The sequence below is a fragment of the Xyrauchen texanus genome, chromosome 29 (genome assembly GCF_025860055.1).
Source record: "Xyrauchen texanus isolate HMW12.3.18 chromosome 29, RBS_HiC_50CHRs, whole genome shotgun sequence".
NCBI classification, from domain to species: domain Eukaryota; kingdom Metazoa; phylum Chordata; class Actinopteri; order Cypriniformes; family Catostomidae; genus Xyrauchen; species Xyrauchen texanus.
In genome coordinates this window covers 38,328,530-38,351,541 of record NC_068304.1, presented here as the reverse complement: position 1 = coordinate 38,351,541, position 23,012 = coordinate 38,328,530, and the positions used below count along the sequence as shown (strand labels likewise).

At 38.6% G+C, this 23,012-nt stretch overlaps 2 protein-coding genes across 2 annotated transcripts in view; both read right to left on the bottom strand.

The window, feature by feature from the left end:
* Positions 1-2,560, bottom strand: part of LOC127622814 (beta-1,4-N-acetylgalactosaminyltransferase 3-like) — a 35,894-nt gene extending 33,334 nt beyond the window's left edge. The window contains 1 exon segment of the mRNA XM_052096916.1: positions 2,305-2,560. Within this exon segment, the coding sequence (XP_051952876.1) occupies positions 2,305-2,425 (121 nt within the window). The 5' untranslated portion in view covers positions 2,426-2,560.
* Positions 2,561-4,139: 1,579 nt separating this feature from the next.
* fkbp4 (FKBP prolyl isomerase 4) lies at positions 4,140-22,433 on the bottom strand. The gene is made up of 10 exons (XM_052097749.1): positions 22,153-22,433; positions 19,879-20,023; positions 16,787-16,929; positions 16,555-16,675; positions 15,340-15,496; positions 15,161-15,251; positions 12,297-12,380; positions 9,412-9,597; positions 9,032-9,271; positions 4,140-5,339 (listed from the first exon to the last, which is right to left on the bottom strand). The coding sequence occupies exons 1-10, from the start codon at positions 22,240-22,242 to the stop codon at positions 5,256-5,258; spliced, it is 1,341 nt and encodes a 446-aa protein (XP_051953709.1). The 5' UTR covers positions 22,243-22,433; the 3' UTR covers positions 4,140-5,255.
* Positions 22,434-23,012: the final 579 nt, after the last annotated feature.

Genomic DNA, 23,012 nt, shown 5'->3' with positions numbered 1-23,012 from the left:
GTACAGAATGTTTTCATATTTTAATTAATATTGCAAAAGTAATGCATAAATAATGCTTTTTTCACTCAGAAACGGAGGTGCATAAGCTCAGATCAATGAGGCCTACGATCAATACGCTCCAAAAAGAAATACAAAACGTGTGCTAATTGAAAGTAAACAAGTTGGCAAAAATATCGAATCCAATATTTGGCGATAATTTAGCATAATGAGAAAATTATAAGCAATTTTTATAGGCTGGTCATTTCTGACCGCGAACACCCAATTAGGTAAAACAGGACAAGGGTTAAAGAAAAAAATAAAAATAAATAATGTTCAATATTATGCACGCTGACATATGAAGACTCCACAGGATTTTTCCTGCAAAGAGAATTACGAGGCGGCCACCTCTGCCAAATTTCGTGCCGCCTCCGGCTGTCTACATAACTCAGGTGGGTGTCTTCATGGAAAACACTAACAAGCATTGCACTCGGTGTATTGTCATTTGTAACTGTAAATCTCAGCGATAATAATAAAAGATTCTGTTGCCGAATAGTCGCTTGATGTCATTTAACATAGCTCGAGATCATATAAAACTATAATGATGACAAGCGAGACGAGAGGAGCGCTTGTGTAACGGAAGCCAGAGCACCCGCCTCCCACGCCGGAGACCTAGGTTCAAGTCCCGTACGGAGCGGGTAGAACAAGAGCGTCACATTGGTGCCGTGACCCGGAAGGGAGTGAGGTTTAGGGGGGTGAGTGTAACGGGAGCCAGCTGGTAGATAGCTGTGCAGTGGGTAAACCTCACTCTCCTGACCTCAAGAGGTGCACTAGCGACTGACGCTAGAGGCTGTAGCCTTTAGCTTCCTTGTTAGAGCACCCGCCTCCCACGCCGGAGACCTAGGTTCGAGTCCCGTACGGAGCCGGTAGAACAAGAGCGTCACACTTCCATACGAAGTCAATGCAAAGACACGAATTTGCGGCGGGTGGCGCGAAGCGAAAACAAGAAATCGATTAATTCGCGCGAGTTTACATTTTTTAACTCGAGCGAAATATTCGCATGACAGCATTGAGATTGTCCGGATGTCACTGACGTAGTAGCAGAAGAAATGGACGAGAAAATGGTTGTAGCGGTGTGTGGGCACCCGGAATTGTATGACACAATGTCAATGTATCTGGGACTTCCACAACAGATACAGAGCAGCAATCGCTGTGATATCGGCCATGGTTGATGGCGGAAAGATAAGTTCTCATAGAAGCCCCTCCTCCTGTCCTTTTCCGGAAAAAAAGGGGAATACTCGCGGGTTCGACTTTTTTCGCGTTGTATGTGAACGCACCATAACACGGAGATGCTCGTCTCTCATCCCCGCTGTTTGCAGCTCGCAACAAGTTGCATCGTTGATGAGATCATCATTATAAGATCAATCTTATGTGAAAAATAACACTAAAATGACAACAACAATAAAATATATGTCTCTGTGTGTGTGTATATATATCTATATATATTAGGTTCTGGATAGACTAGATTGACAAATTTTATCAATAATACTCTTAAGGATAAAAGTGTCAACAGTTTTCATTGACTAAAACTACATTAAAATGCCCAGACTGTGTCAACTAAAACTTGATGATAAATAAAAAATAAATAGGATAAAGGTTGACTAAATGTGATACAAACTAAAAAGGACATTTGACACAGGACTAAGACTAAATTAAAAAACAGCTGACAAAACTAACACCAGTATGCAGTTGCCAGGTCATTAGGATTGTATTAATGCGAAGCCAACGTTTACATGTTTTTAAAGCCACTTTTTTGATCAGTATGTTGCCACCTCCACCTCATTTTGAGCCATGACAACCCTGCTCCAGTCATATAAGCAATCTAATAAAAGCCGTTTTATTTTACATTGAGCGGGTCGCTTCATGGGGGCCGCCATGTTGAGATCACATGACACACACGGAGCACTGTTACGTTTACCACAACGCCGCATTTACATATCTAGATTGCAGCACAACATAAACAAAACAAAAAAACTACTGACTGGGTGTACCTTTAAAATTAACTAGTGAAGGCAAAAGTGTGACTTTATATGGTCACAAGACGTTTACAAAATATAAGACATCCCTAATACACTTAGCCTAAATTATCGTTAATTGAAAAAAAAAAAAAAGATTTTTCTTTTTTTTATGTCAACTGCCAAATAAAAAATGTGAGAATTGTAAATTAATTAGAAACGGTTTACAATTAGAAATGAGTAGACAATCGTGTGAAATGGCTATTGGAGTCAATAAGTAAAATAGACTGGTTTTCCATCAGATTTCACTCACATGTGTTACTCCAGACACTCGTGAGATAAACCGCCAGTGCACCGACCATCAGCACCGCCACAAATAAAATGTATTTCCCGTTGCGCTTGAATTTCCTCACGGGGAGAAAGTTGAGCATCATCATTAAATGTACAACACACACCGGCTAGTTATGCTATGTGTGGGTTACAGACGCCATGGAATGATGCATACACGATTTCCCGGTTCCAAACTTTTCAAACTCAAAAACAAACACCATCCACAACCGTCAAAACGCGTCTTAAACGCCTCGTGTTTCAGCGTCTCGTGTCCCGCAAACATCAGCGCACTACTAGCAGGTTGCGAAGACCGCGCCCTTCGTGTGACGTCACGACTCCCCTGAACAGGTAGAAGGCTGAAAGGCTTTTAGTCTTTTAAGACTTTGTCAAGAATAAACTTCAATAAACTAACAATAAACTGTAAGTGTTTCCTGACATTCAATGTATGCTGGATGTGTAGTTGTAGATAAACCAAACTGGAAGTCTGATCTGCTGCAGGTTATTGGTCACCTGAGTAAAGGCGGCCACGCGCGCGCGCGCACGCGCTCAGCTGCGCGCAAATTTGAATGTGGATTGTGCAATCAGAAAGGCACACTAAGCACAATGAGGCATATGCTTAGCAGGCACATTATTGAAAAACATGCATATGTGTGTGTGTTCAGTTTGCCTGGGCACTGTCTCTCATTGCGTTGCTAAGTGACACAATACAGGTAGGCAGAGGGAAGATGACAAGCCTATGGCAATAACATTGTGTTGAATTAGAGAAGCTACCAATATACACCATGAAGCAGAATTGTCTTGAATTGCAAAAAAAAGATACAATAGTTGCATGAGTGCAGATATCATTAAGTAGTACTAAAAAAGTCATACAAATGTATTCTACACAAATCCGCAGATTTGATATAGTTATTTGAAATGCATACAAAATGTAAATATGTTAATAAATAAATAAATATGTAAACACAAATTTAAAAATTCAATGACACTGTGCACTTTGAAAATGACTTTACATGGACAGAAATGAACTTTTTTCATAACGGGGGAATAATTGATTTTCAGGGGCATTTTTTACATTTATGAGGACCAAAAAAAATTAAAAGTAAATTATTTGCATAGGTCTCATTCTGAATAATTATATTAAAATGCATTACCAACAGGAACAGATATTTAAGGGGGCTTGGGGCAAAAATGCAAATGCAATAACCATTTCAAAATGGTTAGAAAAACAAATAAAGGTAACAAAAATGCCCCTGAAAATCAAATCCAGGGGGCAATTATTGTCCCTTAATGTGTAGAAGTTCATTTCTGACATCGATTTCCTCCTACGATTAAATAAACAGCATATTTTGTGATCATGTGTATAACTAAGAATAAAATTTTAAGAACTACATTATATATATATATATATATATATAAATAAAGGGGGCATTACTTTGCTCCCACATTTGGAATTTCATAGGTATTTTGTCCCTTTGCTGCCATTTATTTTCTTTGCCCATTGCCCCATTTTATTAGCATTTATTGTATTATTATCCTCACCTGTTCCTAATTGAATGTTTCTACCATCTACTTATTCATCTCATTGCAACTGCACTGTTCACCTACATCATGTAGCCGGAAATCTGTTCATGTTTTATCATCACTTGGTAAATAACACTTGTGCAGTTATTTCAGCACTTGGTAATCTAGAGCCACATGTTCCTTTATGTCATGATTAAGGTATTAGGATTATGGTAAAATATGGTTGCAATTGTAAAAAGGGTTTTATAGGTAAGACATGCAAAACATCACTGGCCAAACTGATGTGCAGTATTTCCTTGTTTATTTCCACTGGCTTGTAATTGCTGTATTTCCCAAATATAATAATCCATTACAATGTAGACACCACACCAGACGTGAGACCAAAACATCCAGGAGGGTTCATAGTTTGCTTTATTGTTCTAGTCAACATCAGTTAAGTATCAAGGACATGAGAAGAGAACTAGTGAACGACTCTGCCGCCCACACAAACCACACTATTACACTAGTAATCTTGCCTTCGTAGGCCTCTGTAATACAGGGCCTCTTTTACAATGATATAATTCACCAAATACTTTCCATTACAGCCATTATATTACAGTGTACAAGTTCGATTTTATACAATCATGGGAAGTCCTGTCCACAAGAAGATGGAAGGAGACAAGGGAAAACATCCTCAATAAGGGGCTGAATTTGTAGTATTGCCACGAATCTCAGCTCCTTATTAAGGACGATCAAACAGTATCACTGAAATGGTTATGCACAGGTAAACGAGTGAAGCAAGAGGCTTGACTGATCTTCACAGGGATGATGTGGTGATATCTTCTCTTAAAAAGCTTGAGTTTCACCACCAAGGCTTCCAGTTGTGATTAAATGGAGTTTAACAGTGAAAAGATGTTTAAAACAATGAATCGTGTCTTTTTAGCCCTGGCGATCATTTCCATGCAGGTGTTGCCGAGTGACAGGACAGAAAAGCGCTTTGTTGTACAGCAGTGCGACTCTTGCGTTCAAAGGATCTGAATCGGTTGTGAAAGGTTAACGTACAGGCTATTTGCTGAGAATGAGTCAGTTTTATTTCCACTTTATTTCCCTAAGCATAAAGATAGACACGCAGCAGAGAACACGGCCAGGCCGAATAGCTGCCTTACAATAACGCACAGGTAAAAATCCATACATGTGTGCAATCACATGCGAGTGCACACCCTGGCCGTAAGGGTCTGGCCACAGGACAAAATCAAATGACTTGCTACTGTACATCAGATTAGAAACTGAAACAAGTACGCATCCAGTCGAACAAACAGTCATTTCAGAGGGTCAAAAAAATCATAGAAAGTACAAAAGCCTCTTTAAAACAAAAAAAAAAACAAGAACACAAAAGACAGTAAATAATACAAACACGCACACACAAGCACGCTATTATGCTGCAGTTTGTTCCTGGGCTCCGTTTTCACCCATTTCCATCATGGTACCGTTCGGTTTCTTATCATGCTCCACCTCCTTCTGTTAAAACACAAAACAAGCAAACATTTATTATAATAACAGGCACCGGCTGATAAATTGGATGATATTTAGCTATTTTAAGATTAACGGCAGTGACCGATAACAATGACCAGTCAACCGATAAACAGAAGTGCTCGTCCCACCTTGTGTCAAGTGAAATCTTGTCAAAAATTCTATATAAAATATTTTAAATATGATTATATATATATTAGAAATGTTAAATACATGTAATTTCCCATCATCAAATTGGATTATTATATAATAAATGTTTATTATTTATTGTAGATATACACTCACCTAAAGGATTATTAGGAACACCTGTTCAATTTCTCATTAATGCAATTATCTAATCAACCAATCACATGGCAGTTGCTTCAATGCATTTAGGGGTGTGGTCCTGGTCAAGAGAATCTCCTGAACTCCAAACTGAATGTCAGAATGGGAAAGAAAGGTGATTTAAGCAATTTTGAGTGTGGCATGGTTGTTGGTGCCAGACGGGCCGGTCTGAGTATTTCACAATCTGCTCAGTTACTGGGATTTTCACGCACAACCATTTCTAGGGTTTACAAAGAATGGTGTGAAAAGGAAAAAACATCCAGTATGCGGCAGTCCTGTGGGCGAAAATGCCTTGTTGATGCTAGAGGTCAGAGGAGAATGGGCCGACTGATTCAAGCTGATAGAAGAGCAACTTAGCCTGAAATAACCACTCGTTACAACCGAGGTATTCAGCAAAGCATTTGTGAAGCCACAACACGCACAACCTTGAGGCGGATGGGCTACAACAGCAGAAGACTCCACCGGGTACCACTCATCTCCACTACAAATAGGAAAAAGAGGCTACAATTTGCAAGAGCTCACCAAAATTGGACAGTTGAAGACTGGAAAAATGTTGCCTGGTCTGATGAGTCTCGATTTCTGTTGAGACATTCAGATGGTAGAGACAGAATTTGGCGTAAACAGAATGAGAACATGGATCCATCATGCCTTGTTACCACTGTGCAGGCTGGTGGTGGTGGTGTAATGGTGTGGGGGATGTTTTCTTGGCACACTTTAGGCCCCTTAGTGCCAATTGGGCATCGCTTAAATGCCACGGCCTACCTGAGCATTGTTTCTGACCATGTCCATCCCTTTATAGCCACCATGTACCCATCCTCTGATGGCTACTTCCAGCAGGATAATGCACCATGTCACAAAGCTCGAATCATTTCAAATTGGTTTCTTGAACATGACAATGAGTTCACTGTACTAAAATGGCCCCCACAGTCACCAGATCTCAACCCAATAGAGCATCTTTGGGATGTGGTGGAACGGGAGCTTCGTGCCCTGGATGTGCATCCCACAAATCTCCAACTGCAAGATGCTATCCTATCAATATCGGCCAACATTTCTAAAGAATGCATTCAGCACCTTGTTGAATCAATGCCACGTAGAATTAAGGCAGTTCTGAAGGCGAAAGGGGGTCAAACACAGTATTAGTATGGTGTTCCTAATAATCCTTTAGGTGAGTGTATACTGCGCACACACACACACACAAAAGTTTAGGGTAACTTACTCATACTTTATTATTATTATTATTTTACACATTTTAGAATAATAGTAAAGTCATCAAAATTATGGGAAGTCATTAACATAAATGGAACTATGGGCTGGACTGGGAAGAGAAATCGGCCTGGGATTTTACATGGCAACTGTAAAATGGAAATTTCCACATTTTGTTATGTTACAGCCTTATTCCAAAATTTATTCAATTCATTATTTTCCTCAAAATTCTAAAAACAATACCCCATAATGACAATGTGAAAGAAGTTTGTTTGAAATCTTTGTAAATTTATTAAAAAATAAATAAATAAATCACATGTACATAAGTATTCACAGCCTTTGCCATGACACTCAAAATTGAGCTCAGGTGCTTCCTGTTTCCACTGATCATCCTTGAGATGTTTCTACAACTTGATTGGAGTCCACCTGTGGTAAATTCAGTTGATTGGACATGATTTGGAAAGGCACACACCTGCCTATATAAGGTCCCACAGTTAACAGTGCATGTCAGAGCACAAACCAAGCCATAAAGTCCAAGGTATTATCTGAAGACCACCGAGACAGGATTACATCGATGCACAGATCTAGGGAAGGGTTCAGAAAGATTTCTGCAGCATTGAAGGTCCCAATGAGCACAGTGGCCTCCATCATCCATAAATGGAAGTTTGGAACCACCAGGACTCTTCTAGAGATGCCACCCGGACAAACGGAGCGATCGGGGTAGAAGGGCCTTAGTCAGGGAGGTGACCAAGAACCCGATGGTCACTCTGACAGAGCTCCAGCGTTTCTCTGTGGAGAGAGGAGAAACTTCCAGAGGAACAACCATCTCTGCAGCACTCCACCAATCAGGCCTGTATGGTAGAGTGGCCAGACGGAAGCCACTCCTCAGTAAAAGGCACATGACAGCCCGCCTGGTGTTTGCCAAAAGGCACCTGAAGGACTCTCAGACCATGAGAAACTAAATTATCTGGTCTGATGAAACAGCGGCAGGAACTAGGAGACTAGTCAGGATCGAAGGAAAGATGAATGCAGCAATGTACAGAGACATCCTTGATGAAAACCTGCTCCAGAGCTCTGGAGCTCAGACTGAGGCGAAGGTTCATCTTCCAACAGGACAACGACCCTAAGCACACAGCCAAGATAACAAAGGAGTGGCTACGGGACAACTCTGTGCATGTCCTTGAGTGGCCCAGCCAGAGCCCAGACTTGAACGCGATTGAACATCTCTGGAGAGATCTGAAAATGACTGTGCACCAACGCTCCCCCATCCAACCTGATGGAGCTTGAGAGGTCCTGCAAAGAAGAATGGGAGAAACTGCCCAAAAATAGGTGTGCCAAGCTTGTAGCATCATACACAAAAAGACTTGAGGCTGTAATTGGTGCCAAAGGTGCTTCAACAAAGTATTGAGCAAAGGCTGTGAATACTTCTGTACAAGTGATTTATTTCATTTTTTATTTTTAATAAATTTACAAATATTTCAAACAAACGTTTTTCACGTTGTCATTATGGGGTATTGTTTGTAGAATTCTGAGGAAAATAATGAATTTAATACATTTTTGGAAAAAGGCTGTAACATAACAAAATGTGGAAAAAGTGAAGCGCTGTGAATATTTTCCGGATGCACTGTGTGTATGTGTGTGTATATATATATAAATAATGAGTGTGTGTGTATACATTTTCAGTTTTGGGTGTAATCAGATTACGATTTATTAAGTTAATTTCAAGTACATTATTTGGGTTACACGTTTCTAAAATAATAAATGTAAAATACATATAAAACATGAACTGTTAATATTAATTTGTAGGCTACATCTGTTTGCATTTTTGTGACAGCTGAAGGGCCACAAAACAAGTAATTGTAAAGGAGAAACATGTGGTGCATTTTGTTGAACGAATTCAAAACTTTCCAAAAAAAACATGTTACAGTAAAGTAAGGTTAAAGTAACAATTATTAATGTGATTACATTTTTGCTGAAGTAATTAAGTCATTTGTAGGGGATTATTTTGAGGAACATTCCCAACACTGATTAAATGCAAAAACTCAAATTGGTAAATCAGTAGTTCGTTCCTTATTCAAAGACAATGCAAATTTGGCGGTAGAACCTTTTGTACAGCGATGAAGTGTCAGTGCTGACAGGCTGCACACACTTACTTTGGCGTCCCTATCTGCAAACTTTTGGAACATGTTTGCATACAGGCGTTTGTCCTTCTCATGTTGCTCTTTGAGATGTTTCTGGCAGACCACAATCTGACTCTTTGCTGCCTTATTGGCTGGATACAACTGAGTGACTTGCTGGAAATCTGCTCTCGCCCGGTCAAACTCCTTCATGACAACCAGTGCCTCCCCTCGCCTGAACAACGCCTTCTCATTATTTGTGTCCAGCTCCAGTGCCTTTGCACAAAGAAACAGAAAAGGAACGTGCATTTATTCAGGAACGTGCATTTATAGAGGGTCAATTTTGATTTCACGTTGCATTTAGCGCAGTTAAATACTTTGAAACACGTGCATGAAAGGGGTCATTTATGTCCTACCTTGTCACAGTTCTCGAGGGTGAGGTTTGGTTCATGCATTTTTAAGTAGCACATAGCCAAGTTGAGATGAGCAGCCAATCGCAGCGCTTTGGCTTTCTCTTCCTCCTCCCCCTGCAGACTGGACTCGCTCTCCAACCACGACACAATGCGTTTATACTGCACGGCTGCCTGCTTGTATTTCCCCTCCTGTGCACACAAAACGCACTCCAATTACTCATTCAATAAGGACAGTTTCACCACATCCTGGCATACACGTTTATGTTCAATCACCTTTACTGGCATTTAAATGGACTTACAGTAAATAAAAGTAAATTAACTTACAATTAGATTAACGCTTATGTTATGTTCTGATCATTTTCAACTGAATAAATAATTTTTATTTATTTTTTTTTTTTTACTTAATCCATGTAATAAAATTCCTTGACTTTGTTCACATATGATATCTGAAAATCCCCCCAATATTGGGCCATTTGCGTTACATTTTATTGGTTTCATTTCACTTTGTTATACTTGTTGTGTTCCCGGTCAAAAATGACCAGCCATTGAAAATACATGGAATAGAATACAAAATACAGTAATATTAAATGTTCAGGATCACCCCAATCCTTTAGATGAGCACATATGTGGTTTGTGCGCATGCACGCACACACTCCTACTGATCGTTTTGTGTTGCATTTGGGCTTGTTTGAATCAGGATAGTCTGCTGTAAGTTACGATATGTCCTTGTCTATGTCAGGGTTTCCCAGCCCTTTTTCTGCCACGGCACACTTTATACGACTAAAGAAATTCTACGGCACACCACTATCCCACATAGGCTAACCATCGTCAATATTTGTCCTTTTCAATAACTTATCAATGTTTTATGTCCATCTTAGTAGCATGTTTACTTGTAATGTTTTAAATTCGTCTATACAATTTTTTTTTTAAATCTCATCGTCCGTCATTTTGACAGACAGGGTCATGAAAATTCTGTCATAATCTATTATTACCAGTCATTTAAATTTTCATATTTTAATGATAATTAAACATTTAATAGCTTTTATTATCGTTCACATTTTCATTTTTAATCATGAACTTACAGGATGAGCATATAGCAGATTATGCATTTATTAGAGATATGAAGCAGATGAATGTTTTTCCCCTGCAGTGACAGCGGAGGCCAATATAAAAACAACATGCGAACAACGGAATGTTACAAAAAACAAATACAATTAAAATATGAAAAAAAAAAACAAAACAAAAAAACAGAACAGAACCCAGACTTCAATGTATTCTGCAGCACTGACGCGAGTCATGTGATGACCCTTTACTCGTATAAACACTCACTTCATAGACTTCAATGTATTCTGCAGCACTGACACGAGTCATGTGATGACCCTTTACACGTATAAACATCACTCACTTCATAGACTTCAATGTATTCTGCAGCACTGACGCGAGTCATGTGATGACCCTTTACACGTATAAACATCACTCACTTCATAGACTTCAATGTATTCTGCAGCACTGACGCGAGTCATGTGATGACCCTTTACACGTATAAACATCACTCACTTCATAGACTTCAATGTATTCTGCAGCACTGACGCGAGTCATGTGATGACCCTTTACACGTATAAACATCACTCACTTCATAGACTTCAATGTATTCTGCAGCACTGACGCGAGTCATGTGATGACCCTTTACTCGTATAAACACTCACTTCATAGACTTCAATGTATTCTCCAGCACTGACGCGAGTCATGTGATGACCTTTACACGTATAAACATCACTCACTTCATAGACTTCAATGTATTCTGCAGCGCTGACGCGAGTCATGTGATGACCTTTACACGTATAAACATCACTCACTTCATAGACTTCAATGTATTCTGCAGCACTGACGCGAGTCATGTGATGACCCTTTACACGTATAAACATCACTCACTTCATAGACTTCAATGTATTCTGCAGCACTGACGCGAGTCATGTGATGACCCTTTACTCGTATAAACACTCACTTCATAGATTTCAATGTATTCTCCAGCACTGACGCGAGTCATGTGATGACCTTTACACGTATAAATATCACTCACTTTTACACATTAATCATTGCTCTGAACAATCACAAAAGTGACCGATTATGGTTTCAAAATGGCAAATTTCTAATTTTTTATTTTCCACGGCACACCTGACAATCTTTCATGGCACAGTGGTTGGGAAACACTGGTCTATGTTATATGTATGTTTTCAGGACGTAATAAGGAAAAATTTGATAAAAAGGCACTCCTGTTTATTATAATTATGTGTCTATTGGAATTTCATACACTAATACTCACTGAAGTTTGGACTCTTGAGTGAAACAAATTTGCTCATTGCATTCTACTAATTGAGACCTTTACAAGAACATGAAAGCAAATTTGCAAATGATGAGAATAATGAAAGATGAAACCAGTCTAATTTGTCAGCAAATAGAAACATGCTTGGTAAAGTCCAGATTCAAGGCTTTAAAAAGACTCCTACTTTGTCCAGATCAAGCAAGTGGTTATTAATATATTACATAATTATATTCGTTTTGCTTTCCACATGGAGTGCCCCACTGGCCCAGATTAAGCTCAGTTCAATGAATACTTATATATATATATATATATATATATATATGTGTGTGTGTAAATATGGTCCAAAAAGGAGTACAAAACCATAATTACAAAACAAAAGTTGATAAAAGATCTAATGCAATATCTTGTGATAATATATGCAATATGAGAGATTTATAACAATTTTAGAGGGCCGGTCATTTTTGACCAGGAACACAGAATATGTTAGAACAAAACAAACACAACACAAGGGTTAATAGGGAAAACAAGAGTGAGCAAAAGACAGTGTGCATGAAATATTCTTTACCTTGAAATACTGTGTTCCTTTCTCTTTGATGATTGTGCTCTGTTCCAGTTTCTCAATGGAGTTCATCTCCCAGGATTCTTTGGCCTGTATGACAGGATATGGCATCTTAACTTCACATTCACAAGACCATGAGTCCATATATGCTGCTCATACCACTATATCTGATCACTTACGGTGTGTATTGAAATTATCTAGAAACACAGTCCATTAAAAAGTACTTTTTTTTTTTAGCCTTTAGTTCATGTCTGTTAGCTTAGAGACCATCAATAAGCTAGTGTACTTCTTAAAAAAATAAAGTGTGTACACACACACACACACACACACACACACACACACTCACACTCTCTTTGCAGGGTTGTATACCAATATTTGGCCCATTAAATGCTTTTTCAAATGAGAATATTACATGTCAATGACAAGCACAGTAGCGGTCTCTTAAATCAAATGTATTTTGACTTCCTCCTTTTCTTCAACAAAAGCAAAAATCGAGGATACAGTGAGGCACTTACAATGGAAGTGAATCGGGGGCAATTTGTGAACATTAAAATACTCACCGTTTTAAAAGTATAGCTACAAAAACAAACAATGCATGTACAAATTATCTTAGTGTGATAAAATAATTTACAAACCTTTTTATGTGTCAAGTTATTGCCAATTTTACAACTTCATTGTCATGACGATGCAATGTCAACAAACCCTAAAATGACTGTAAACATTAAGATTTAAACAAACCTTAAATTTCAAATAAGAGTTTTAACAGAATAATTAATGTAAGTGATTTTATAAAATTATAAGCTTCTCATTTCTGCCTTTAAACCCTCCAAATATTGTCCCCCATTCACTTCCATTGTAAGTGTCTCTCTGTAACACCTCTTTTTGCTTTTTTTAAAGAAAAGGAGGGACGAGTCGAAATTACTTTTTGTGGTAATCAACATTATGCCACAAATGCTGTCGGTTGAGCTTAACTTGTATTTATCCCTGAATATTCCTTTAAAAATGTGTAGTCTTTCCTTACTGTGACGAGCCCAGACACCTATCACCTATCATGTTTTTTTCAAATATGACCTTTCATGTAGTGTGTTTTATAGCTGTTTGTGAATATAAAAAAGTCTGCAAAGTTTCAAAACTCAAACTGCACGACAAATGGATTTACTGACTCCCAAAAGAAAGAACCGATTCTGAACATCTGAAACGAGTCATTAGTAATTCCAGACTTACTTCCTGTCCTAACCTACGTAATTTGGTAACAAAAAACCCGCCTTTGGTCTTCATTGGCAGCTCGTGAACAGGTTTGACCCACCATCAAACACTACACTAAGCGATAGACCAATCACAACAGACTGGGACATCTGACCAATCAGAGCAGGGTAGGCTCTCTGAAAGGAGGAGTTTAGAATGAATCCTTTAGAACAAGTCGTTTTTTCCACTGGGGAAAAAAATGTAACGCTGCAATTTAAATTATGAGCAAATTAAAGTGTTTTTTGACCTTGGATGCATGTAAATCTATTGTATGAGACCTTTAAAACAAAATTAGGCACGTTTAAAAACCACAATGGGTGCTCTTTAAACCAAAATCTCAATTATACCAAAAAAAAAAAAAAGAAGAAATTGTTGAATAAAGAACATTTAACTACGGAAGCTCAAAGAGGCCATGCGTTATTATTATTTTTCTGTCTCGTTTTCTCGTGATCTTGACTTAACTAAGGTTGTTATCTCGTGATCATGACTTAATTTTCTCGTGATCTCGGCATAACAAAAAGTTGTTTTCTCGTGATCTTGACATAACAAAAAGTTGTTTTTGCCTTTAATTTTCTATACAGTTTTTAATTGAGCTACAGGATTTACAATTAAGTTTATTACAAGGTATGAAGGACAATGAGAGATCTTTGGCAGAAAAGTACAATTTATTATATGTAAATGTAAAGTTATGTTAATTCATTACACTTTGGTTATAAAATATTCACCTGCCCTATCCAAGAGTATTCTAACCAGTCACCTTTCACATAGACTAAATCAAACATATTAATAAACACCAGGCAGCATGTCACAAACACTTAATAAACGCTTTTCATCAATATAGAAAGACTCGCTTTCTTCTGCACTCAACAGGAGTCAAGAAGCACGTCTTTATGTGCTTTCCGCAAAGTACCGTTAATACTGTAATATGCGCGCACTCGGATCTAAATCGCGGCTGGCTTGACCGCAGTCATGCAGACGTCCCGGTCCCTCAAGTTGGCTGGCAATGAAATTGACCAAACGCTTCACTGTATTTTCTACGAAAAAGTTGTAGACGTGATAGTCTTCTTCTAAAGTGTCTGACACTAATCTGGAAGTTGTCAATGACAGAGAGACGTCGAGATCTAGAAAATTAAGTCATGATCACGAGAAAACAACTTTTTGTTATGTCGAGATCACAAGAAAACAACTTTTTGTTATGCCGAGATCACGAGAAAATTAAGTCATGATCACGAGATGATAACCTTAGTTATGTCGGGATCACGAGAAAACGAGACAGAAAAATAATAATAACGCATGGCCTCTTTGAGCTTCCGTATTTAACCACAGTTAAAAAGACAGTATAAATGCTTAAAGTAACCATCGTCATACAAGCTTAATAATATAGCATGACCAGTAATTTATCAGCAGTAGATCATCAGAAGAATGATCACACAAAACAAAAGGCAACTATCGACCGATTAACTGATCGACAATTGGTGCTGATAAATTGGTAAAACCGATATATAGATCGGTCAACCTCTACTTTTTTTATCTGGCCTTATACACTGTGAAGCCGTCTGTTCCATCCTGTATATTTGGGTGTGAATTATACTATGCTGTGCTTTTATATAGGAGGATATACTGACCTTCTCAAATGCTTTCAGTTTGATTTTGTACTGCAGTGTTGCACCGGGAGGGATGTTGAATTTGTCACTGCCAGCCGCTCCATAGCCATACCTGAGATTGGTGCGCATTAATAAATACATCCATGGGAAGAAACACAAGACACTCATGGATGAAATCTTGACTGCTGTTGTGTGTTTACTTTGGTTTGATGGTGAAGAGCGCCTCCTCTCCCTGCTCCATAGCCTGCAGGGCTTTCTCCACACCTGGTGGCAGACCCAAATTCTCTCCATCTCCCACCTCAAACTTCAGCTCACGCTCGTCGAAGACTTGATCGTCATGACGCCCCTCTAAAAATACTAATCCAAAGAAAAGGAAAGATCAAAAACTGCAATGGAGCATTAACAATGAAAAACTCTTGTGCCGCTTAACATTTATGCATATAGTGACCACACTTGCGTGTACTTATAAAACGGTTTATTTCAGGGGTTTTGCAGAAAGCTGCATTCTGATACGTCATGCAAGAATGGTAATTTCCTTACGCCAATTTAGGGATTAATAGAAAGCGGTTTTAAGAACCCAGGTTTCTCCAAGGGAACACGACTGAACGCGGCCATGTGAACACATTAGCGCGTTCTTACAGGTTTTTGAGGAGTGCGCATGTGCACGAACAAACTGGATAAAAAAAGTTATAGGATGAAGCCAAAAAACATGCCAAAACAGCAAAAATAATTAAACTTTTCGGGGAGTACAGTGGGAAAATTACAAACTATACCCATTTATACACACCAATGGAAAATATCGACTGTCCCTCACGATAGCGTATATGTGCTACTACATTGGGTAAATCCCTGAGTTTTGTTTTTCTCCCCAATTTGGAATGCCCAATTCCCAATGCACTCTATGTCCTCGTGGTGGCGTAGTGACTCAATCCGGGTGGCGGAGGACGAACATCAGTTGCCTCCGCGTCTGAGACCGTCAACCCGCGCATCTTAGCATGTGGCTTTTTGAGCGCAATACCGTGGAGACATAGCGCATGTGGAGGCTTCACGCTATTCTCCGCGATCCACGCACAACTCACCACGTGTCCCACAAGAGCGAGAACCACATTACAGCAACCACGAGGAGGTTACCCCATGTGACTATACCCTCCCTAGCAATCGGGACAATTTGATTGCTTAGGAGACCTGGCTGGAGTCACTCAGCATGCCCTGGGATTCGAACTCATGACTCCAGGATTGGTAGACAGCGTCTTTACTCGCTGAGCTACCCAGGCCCCGAAATACCAGAGTTTGACCCCACAATTGCAGAATAATTTTGTGATAGAAAACAAAGGAAACAAACACAGCAACAACACTGGAATATCTGGAAATGAAGCGAAGCAACATTTAATGATTGTGTTTTTGAAGTGTTTTACCTTCTACAGATGCGCCCTCATTCGGTTTTGTGTAACCCTCGCCCTTAGTGATGATCCTGCGAATAATTCCACCATCTTCACCATCAGTGATGTCCTCCCCTCGAAACTCAAACAACTCCACCTGTCAGACACAAACACAAGTACATGAACACACAGATCGATACTTGAGATATTCATGCTATTGAGAAACACTGGAGGTCTATGCAATACTTTGACTAGCTTGTGAATGTACCTGGAACACAAGGGTTGCATTAGGTGGGATTTTGGGTGGGCTGCCAGCAGCCCCATAGGCATACTCGGGTTTGCAAACCAACTGAGAGATCTCCCCAATCTTCATCGTTGCCACACCGATGTCCCATGCCTTGATCACCTGACCTGTGACAAAGACCACAAGACGTTTGTAAAACATCCAGTTACAAATTTCCAGGTGCTGGTTCACTTGTAATAGTGATACGAGGCATCTAGACAGGATACATGTTTTTTCTTCCTTTCTAAAAAATTTTCAAAAAGAGCATGCAATGAATTAAACTGTCAGACCTCATTCCCAAATGTGCATGTATAACATCTGCAAGGACACCTACATTTGATCAAATGAAAATTAAAGCTTTTTTTTCCTCCAAGTGACTCAATTCTGATTTCAATCAAATTTGGTTGCTTAGGAGACCTGGCTGGAGTCACTCAGCACACCCTGGATTCGAACTCAAGACTCCAGGGGTGGTAGTCAGCGTCTTTACTCGCTCAGCTACCCAGGCCGCCAGGGGAATTGATTATTAACAATAACTTACCTACCGTGAGCTTCGAGGTAATTAATCGATGCTTCTGTGCTTCTGTTAAAACCATCAGTCCAACTTAATTTCACTTAGTTTAAAAAAAAATAAATGTTTAATACCAAACTTTCAAAAAGCGTGCCAAAAGAGCTCCGCAGCGACCATGATGCAATGTGTCGCTTTCCCTACACTCTCAAACTACTTACATATCTTTATATATCTGAATATTTTGCAGTGAACTTGAAATATATTATTTATATACTTATAAATCAACAGTTTTACATATTTGCATTGGTTTTCACTCAATTAGGTTGTTTGCTTCATTTTATTTAATTGAACTTAATGAAGTTCATTCGGCATTAAAATGCGTTAAAGGAATATTTCGGGTTCAAAACACGTTTATTGCAGGGAAATACACTAATGAATACACAAGTTCAATAGACGCCATTGACAGCATTTATGTCAATGTTGATTGCCACAAAAAAAATGGTTGACATCCCTTCTTTTCTAAAAAATTATTTTAAAAAAATCGACGTTACAGTGAGTCACTTAAAATGGAAGTGAATGTGGCCAATTTTTGGAGGATTTAAAAAGGCAGAAACATGAAGCTTATAATTTTTTAAAAAGCACTTAATTTTTCCTGTTAAAACTTGTGTATAATTTCAGCAGTAAAACTGTTATTTTGCAGATTACAGGGTTTACAGCGTTACATCATCATGGCAACAAAGATGCAAAATTAGATTTAACTTTACAAACATAATGTTAGCAAGCAGTTTTATCACACTAAAATCATTTGAACATGCACATTGTTCACATCTCTCAGCTATACTTATGAAACATTAGTATTTTAAAGGTGCACTCAATAGTTCAGTTAAAGACACCATTTGTAGAAAATCATTATTCACAGTCAGCCATGATTTATTTAATCCAAGAGTAAAAAGTGTCCAATAACAGGACGACTACTGAGATTAAACGAGTAGTATTCAGCTGGTCATGTGATCCTAATATGGCAGCCCCCATGAGGGGACCCTCTCCATGTACAATAAAACAGCTTTATGCTATTTTATTGTGTGATCATGATTTTATACAGGTTTCAAAATGACTGCTAATTTCTTTCAGAGAAAAACTTTTTAATGAGGAAAACATTGTCTCAGTGCCCCTTTAACATTTACGGATTGGCCCAATTCACTTCTATTCAAGTACCTCGGCAGCCATATCACCCTGCAGCTCTTGCCTGGTTGCCCAATAAAGCTAAGCAGGATTGAGCCTAGCCAGTACCTGGATGGGAGACCTCCTGGGGAAAACCAAGGTTTCTGCTGGAAGTGGTACTGGGAAGGCCAGCAGGGGGTGCTCACCCTACGGTCTCTGTGGGTCCTAATGCCCCAGAATAGTGATGGGGACACTATACTGTAAAAAGGCACCGTCCTCCTATGTTAAACCGAGGTCCTGACTCTCTGTGGTCATTAAAAATCCCAAATTCCCCCCATTGGCCCCTATCTATCATAGCCTCATATTAATCTCCATCCCTGAATTGGCTACATCACTCTACTCTCTCCTCCCCACCAATGGGTGTTCTGGCACAACCCTTGTGCATCCCTGTGCATTGAGTGCCTAGAAAAGCGCTATATAAATGTAAGGAATTATTATTATTTCCTCGCTGTAACTTAGATTTTTGCTTTTGTTAAAGGGAGACTTAATTACTTTTTTTGTGGTGATGACCATTATTCAATACATGCAGTCGAATAAGCTTAGCTTCTATTGAACCTGGAATATTCCTTTAATTACGAGCCCTTCTGTTTATACAATGTGCATTTTCAAACCATGAGTTCCTTCAGGAAGTTCTGATGGCGTTTCGGAATATCGTAAAATAAATTCAAGTTTGTGGTTAACAATATTTGAAGACAATCTCCCGTTTTGTATAACAGCATAAATTACACACAGTTATACTGTACCTCAAACGTGAATATTATTGAACTCTGGTGTGACTGCGAAGTTCCGTCCCAAAATATACATTATAAAAGCTGTCTGTGACAGGGCGGAGGGCGGTGTCGTGATGCTACACACCCAGCCCCTAATCAGGCTGATCAAGCCTCAGAGAGGGATAAAGGCCGTCTGGAGACGGCAGTGCGACCGAGAGAGAGAGATTTACGGACAGCTGTCGGACACCTTTGTGTGTTTGTCTTTTATTTAGTTCCATTAAAACGCCTCCTTTCCATTAACCCCTTTACACAGTTCAATCAGGTTGTGACCTTATCCTTATGCGTTTTGTATCTTTATGTTCAGTGTTAAAAATGCCAGTGTGAATGCCAAGCGAACCAGGACTAAATGCATCATTTTCTTTTTTGCTCCGGACCAAGAGAACCGAACTACAAGTATGAACACACCCTAAAACTAAATTACAAGTCATGAAGTTCAGTATATTAAGACCGTTTTTGGTGCAAGACTCCATAATAACTTTTATAACATTATTTGGCACAAGAAACAATGACTCGTAACAAAAGTGTAGAATATGACCCCTTTTAAAACATGAAATCCACTTGACCACTATAGTACCCACCTTTTCCCAGCTCAAAAGAGAACTTCTCTCCTCGATCTCGGCTGGAATCGAACGGTGTTCCATCAAGCAGCGTTCCGACATAGTGCACAAATACTTTATCACCTGTCATGGGCAACTCAGTGCCCGTACCCTCTTTCTTGACCAGCTGTAGGGGAGAGAAAGAGATGAATCATCAATCTGTTTAGTTGCAGTGCACGCTACATCTATGAGTGGTCAATCTTTAAAGACTGCGGGGCAGAAAGGTGTTCGTGCCCAACAGTATAAAGTATGGAGTTATACATGTGCCACAATTGCAAGATGAAAATTTGAGCTTCCAAAATGTATTTTGCATGCAAGGTGATGTTTTGAGCACACAAACATTTCATTACAAACTGAGTTCAAACATGTGCAAAATAAATGTATCGTCTTGCAAAGATAAATTCATTTTGAGCAAATGAAAATACATTTTGCGCTTGAATAATGATTACTTAAATGTAAATTTTCCCAGAATTCTAACATCTTGCTTTCTCCTCCTACCCACTATGTGTGTAAAACACCTTTCAGCATGCTCAATATATCATCTTGCACACGCAGAATTTTTTTTGTGAGCTCAAAATAGAATTTTGTGCATGCAGAATTGTGGCACAAGTATAACACCATAATAAAGTAGATCATCATGCATGCATGCATATTTCTAAATGCATCAGACTGAAAGTGTTTAGCATCATTCCGAACAATTTATTCCTGTCTTGCTCTTAATGTCCATCTGTAAACAGCTCCAGAACATGAGACATTTCTAGAGATTACTGGCTAAGCTGCAGGTGATTACTGCATGGCATGCCATTAATTTCAACATATAATACACCTCTTAACCTCAATACACTGACAGCGGTCAGGACAGCCTCCACTTGGAAAAATATGGTCAAGCTAGCCCCCACGCTGTTTTGGGTTACGCGTATACACTATGCATTAAGGTAAGAGCGTTTAAGAACTGAATTCAAAATAAAAGCGACCTTCCGGTGAAAGTCATTTCACATTCAGTCAGTCAGTCTGTCAATAATTAATTAAATAAGATACATAAATAACTACATAAAACAAAATGAATAAATATTAAACAAAAAATAAGCAATTTTAATAAAAGAATAAATAAATGCTGCAAACTTAATTAAGAACACATTTCCAAAGACCATCTGACATTTAAGCACCAAAATGACAATGTCATTAAGAAACTTCCTGTTTCCAAAGAACAATTTCACATTAGAGTGATAGTACACCACCTCAGAGTGTCACTCACAATGTCAGGGCAGTCCAATGTTGAATTTCAAAATTGAAGTCCTCTATTTGGTCTATATATGCTGTGCTTTCTATAAAATCAGATAGATATTTAAAGGAAACTCCCTGTTTCCAAAGAACATTTTCTTAATGACAGTCTGTCATTTGTGCTTAAAAATCAGATGGTCTTTGGAAATGTGTTCTATATTATTAATTTATTATTAAGTTTGCATGCGTTATTTTATATTAGGATTATTTATTTTTTGTTTAATATTTATTCATTTTATGCAATTATTTATGTATCTTTATTCATTTATTATTTCAGTCATTATTGACTGAATGTGAAATGACGTTCACCGGAAGTCCGCTTTTATTTTGAAATCAGTTCTTCCACGCTCTTACCGTAATGCATAGTGAATACGCGTACCGCAAAACAGCGTGTGGCTAGCTTGACCATGTTTTTCCAACTGGAAACTGGCCTTGCCGCAGTATACATTGGCAATGATCTCAAGCCTATCACACTAACCCGCTCTGATTAGGAAATGTATGGCATAAATCATTGCTCTGACACATTTAAGTGCATTGCAGCTTATGCAACAGATTAGACAACCTGCTTAGCTAGCAAGCTGATTTACCCTAAAGTGTGCATAGATGCACATTAATAACAAATACCTATGTGACTGGTATATAGATGTAGAAAATATAACATTTTAACGGTAAATTGGCATTGAATGTGGTTGATCTGTGTTGTCTTTCGATTTAAATCGATACACGCTGACTAGCCATGGAAAGCTCTTACAATGTTGTAAAATCAGTAACATGAGGTGCCTGAAACAATCAAAAACATCTCAATAACGAAATGCAAATGGTAAAATGCAATTCTGCACTTTTTAAAATCATATTAAAGCATAATCTTTACTACAGTGAGTAATAGGAAATAAATAGTAACTATATCAAGCATGCATTCAGTCATTCACACCTCCCACATGGAGTCAATGCGGCTCATTTTACTGCAGTATTTACCTTTAAAACACCTCCATCTTTCTTCGGGGTGATGTCTTCACCCTCGATGGGGATGCTATTGCCTTCATTCACCACCTCTTCGGCAGTCATCTTTGATTTAATGCGGCTCTTTGAGGTGTTTCCTGAACAGAAATCACTAAACACCTGACGTCTGCTGGTATAAATGGCTTTAATGTCGCTTTTAGGAACAGGCTTTGTGGTCTAGAAAACTCAAAATCGCGTTGTTGCCGTTTATATAACGTTCAGACCCACCCCTGGTAACTGAACTGACTCGAAGAACTTTCCAGAGATGGTCGCGTCTAGAATTATGGAGTTAAATTTGTGCCACAATTCTGCGCGCACAAAATTATAATTTGAGCGGGCAAAATAAATTCTGCGCGAGCAAGATGATATTTTGAGCACGCAAAAAGGTATTTTGCACGCAGAGTGGGTAATCCACTCAGGATTACATAATTGTAAGAATTCGTAGCAAATTCACATTCAAATAAACTTTATTCAAGCGCACAATTTATTTGCGTTTGCTCAAAATTAGTTTTCAAGAAGGTACATTGCTTTACAAAACTGAGTTTAAGAGTATGCAAAATAACTTTTTGTATGCTCTAAATATCATCTTGCACGTGCAGAAATGTTTTTGTACGCTTAAAGAAAATCATCTTGTGCGTGCAGAATTTTTTTTTGCACTCAAAATATCCTCTTGCACATTCAAAATAACTTTTTGTGCGCTCAATTTAATATTGCACGTGTAGAATTTATTTTGTTCGCTTAAAATATAATCTTGGACGTGCAAATATAATTTTGCGTGTGCAGAATTGTGGCATGTATTTAACTCCACATAGAATGGACTCCATATAGAATGGACT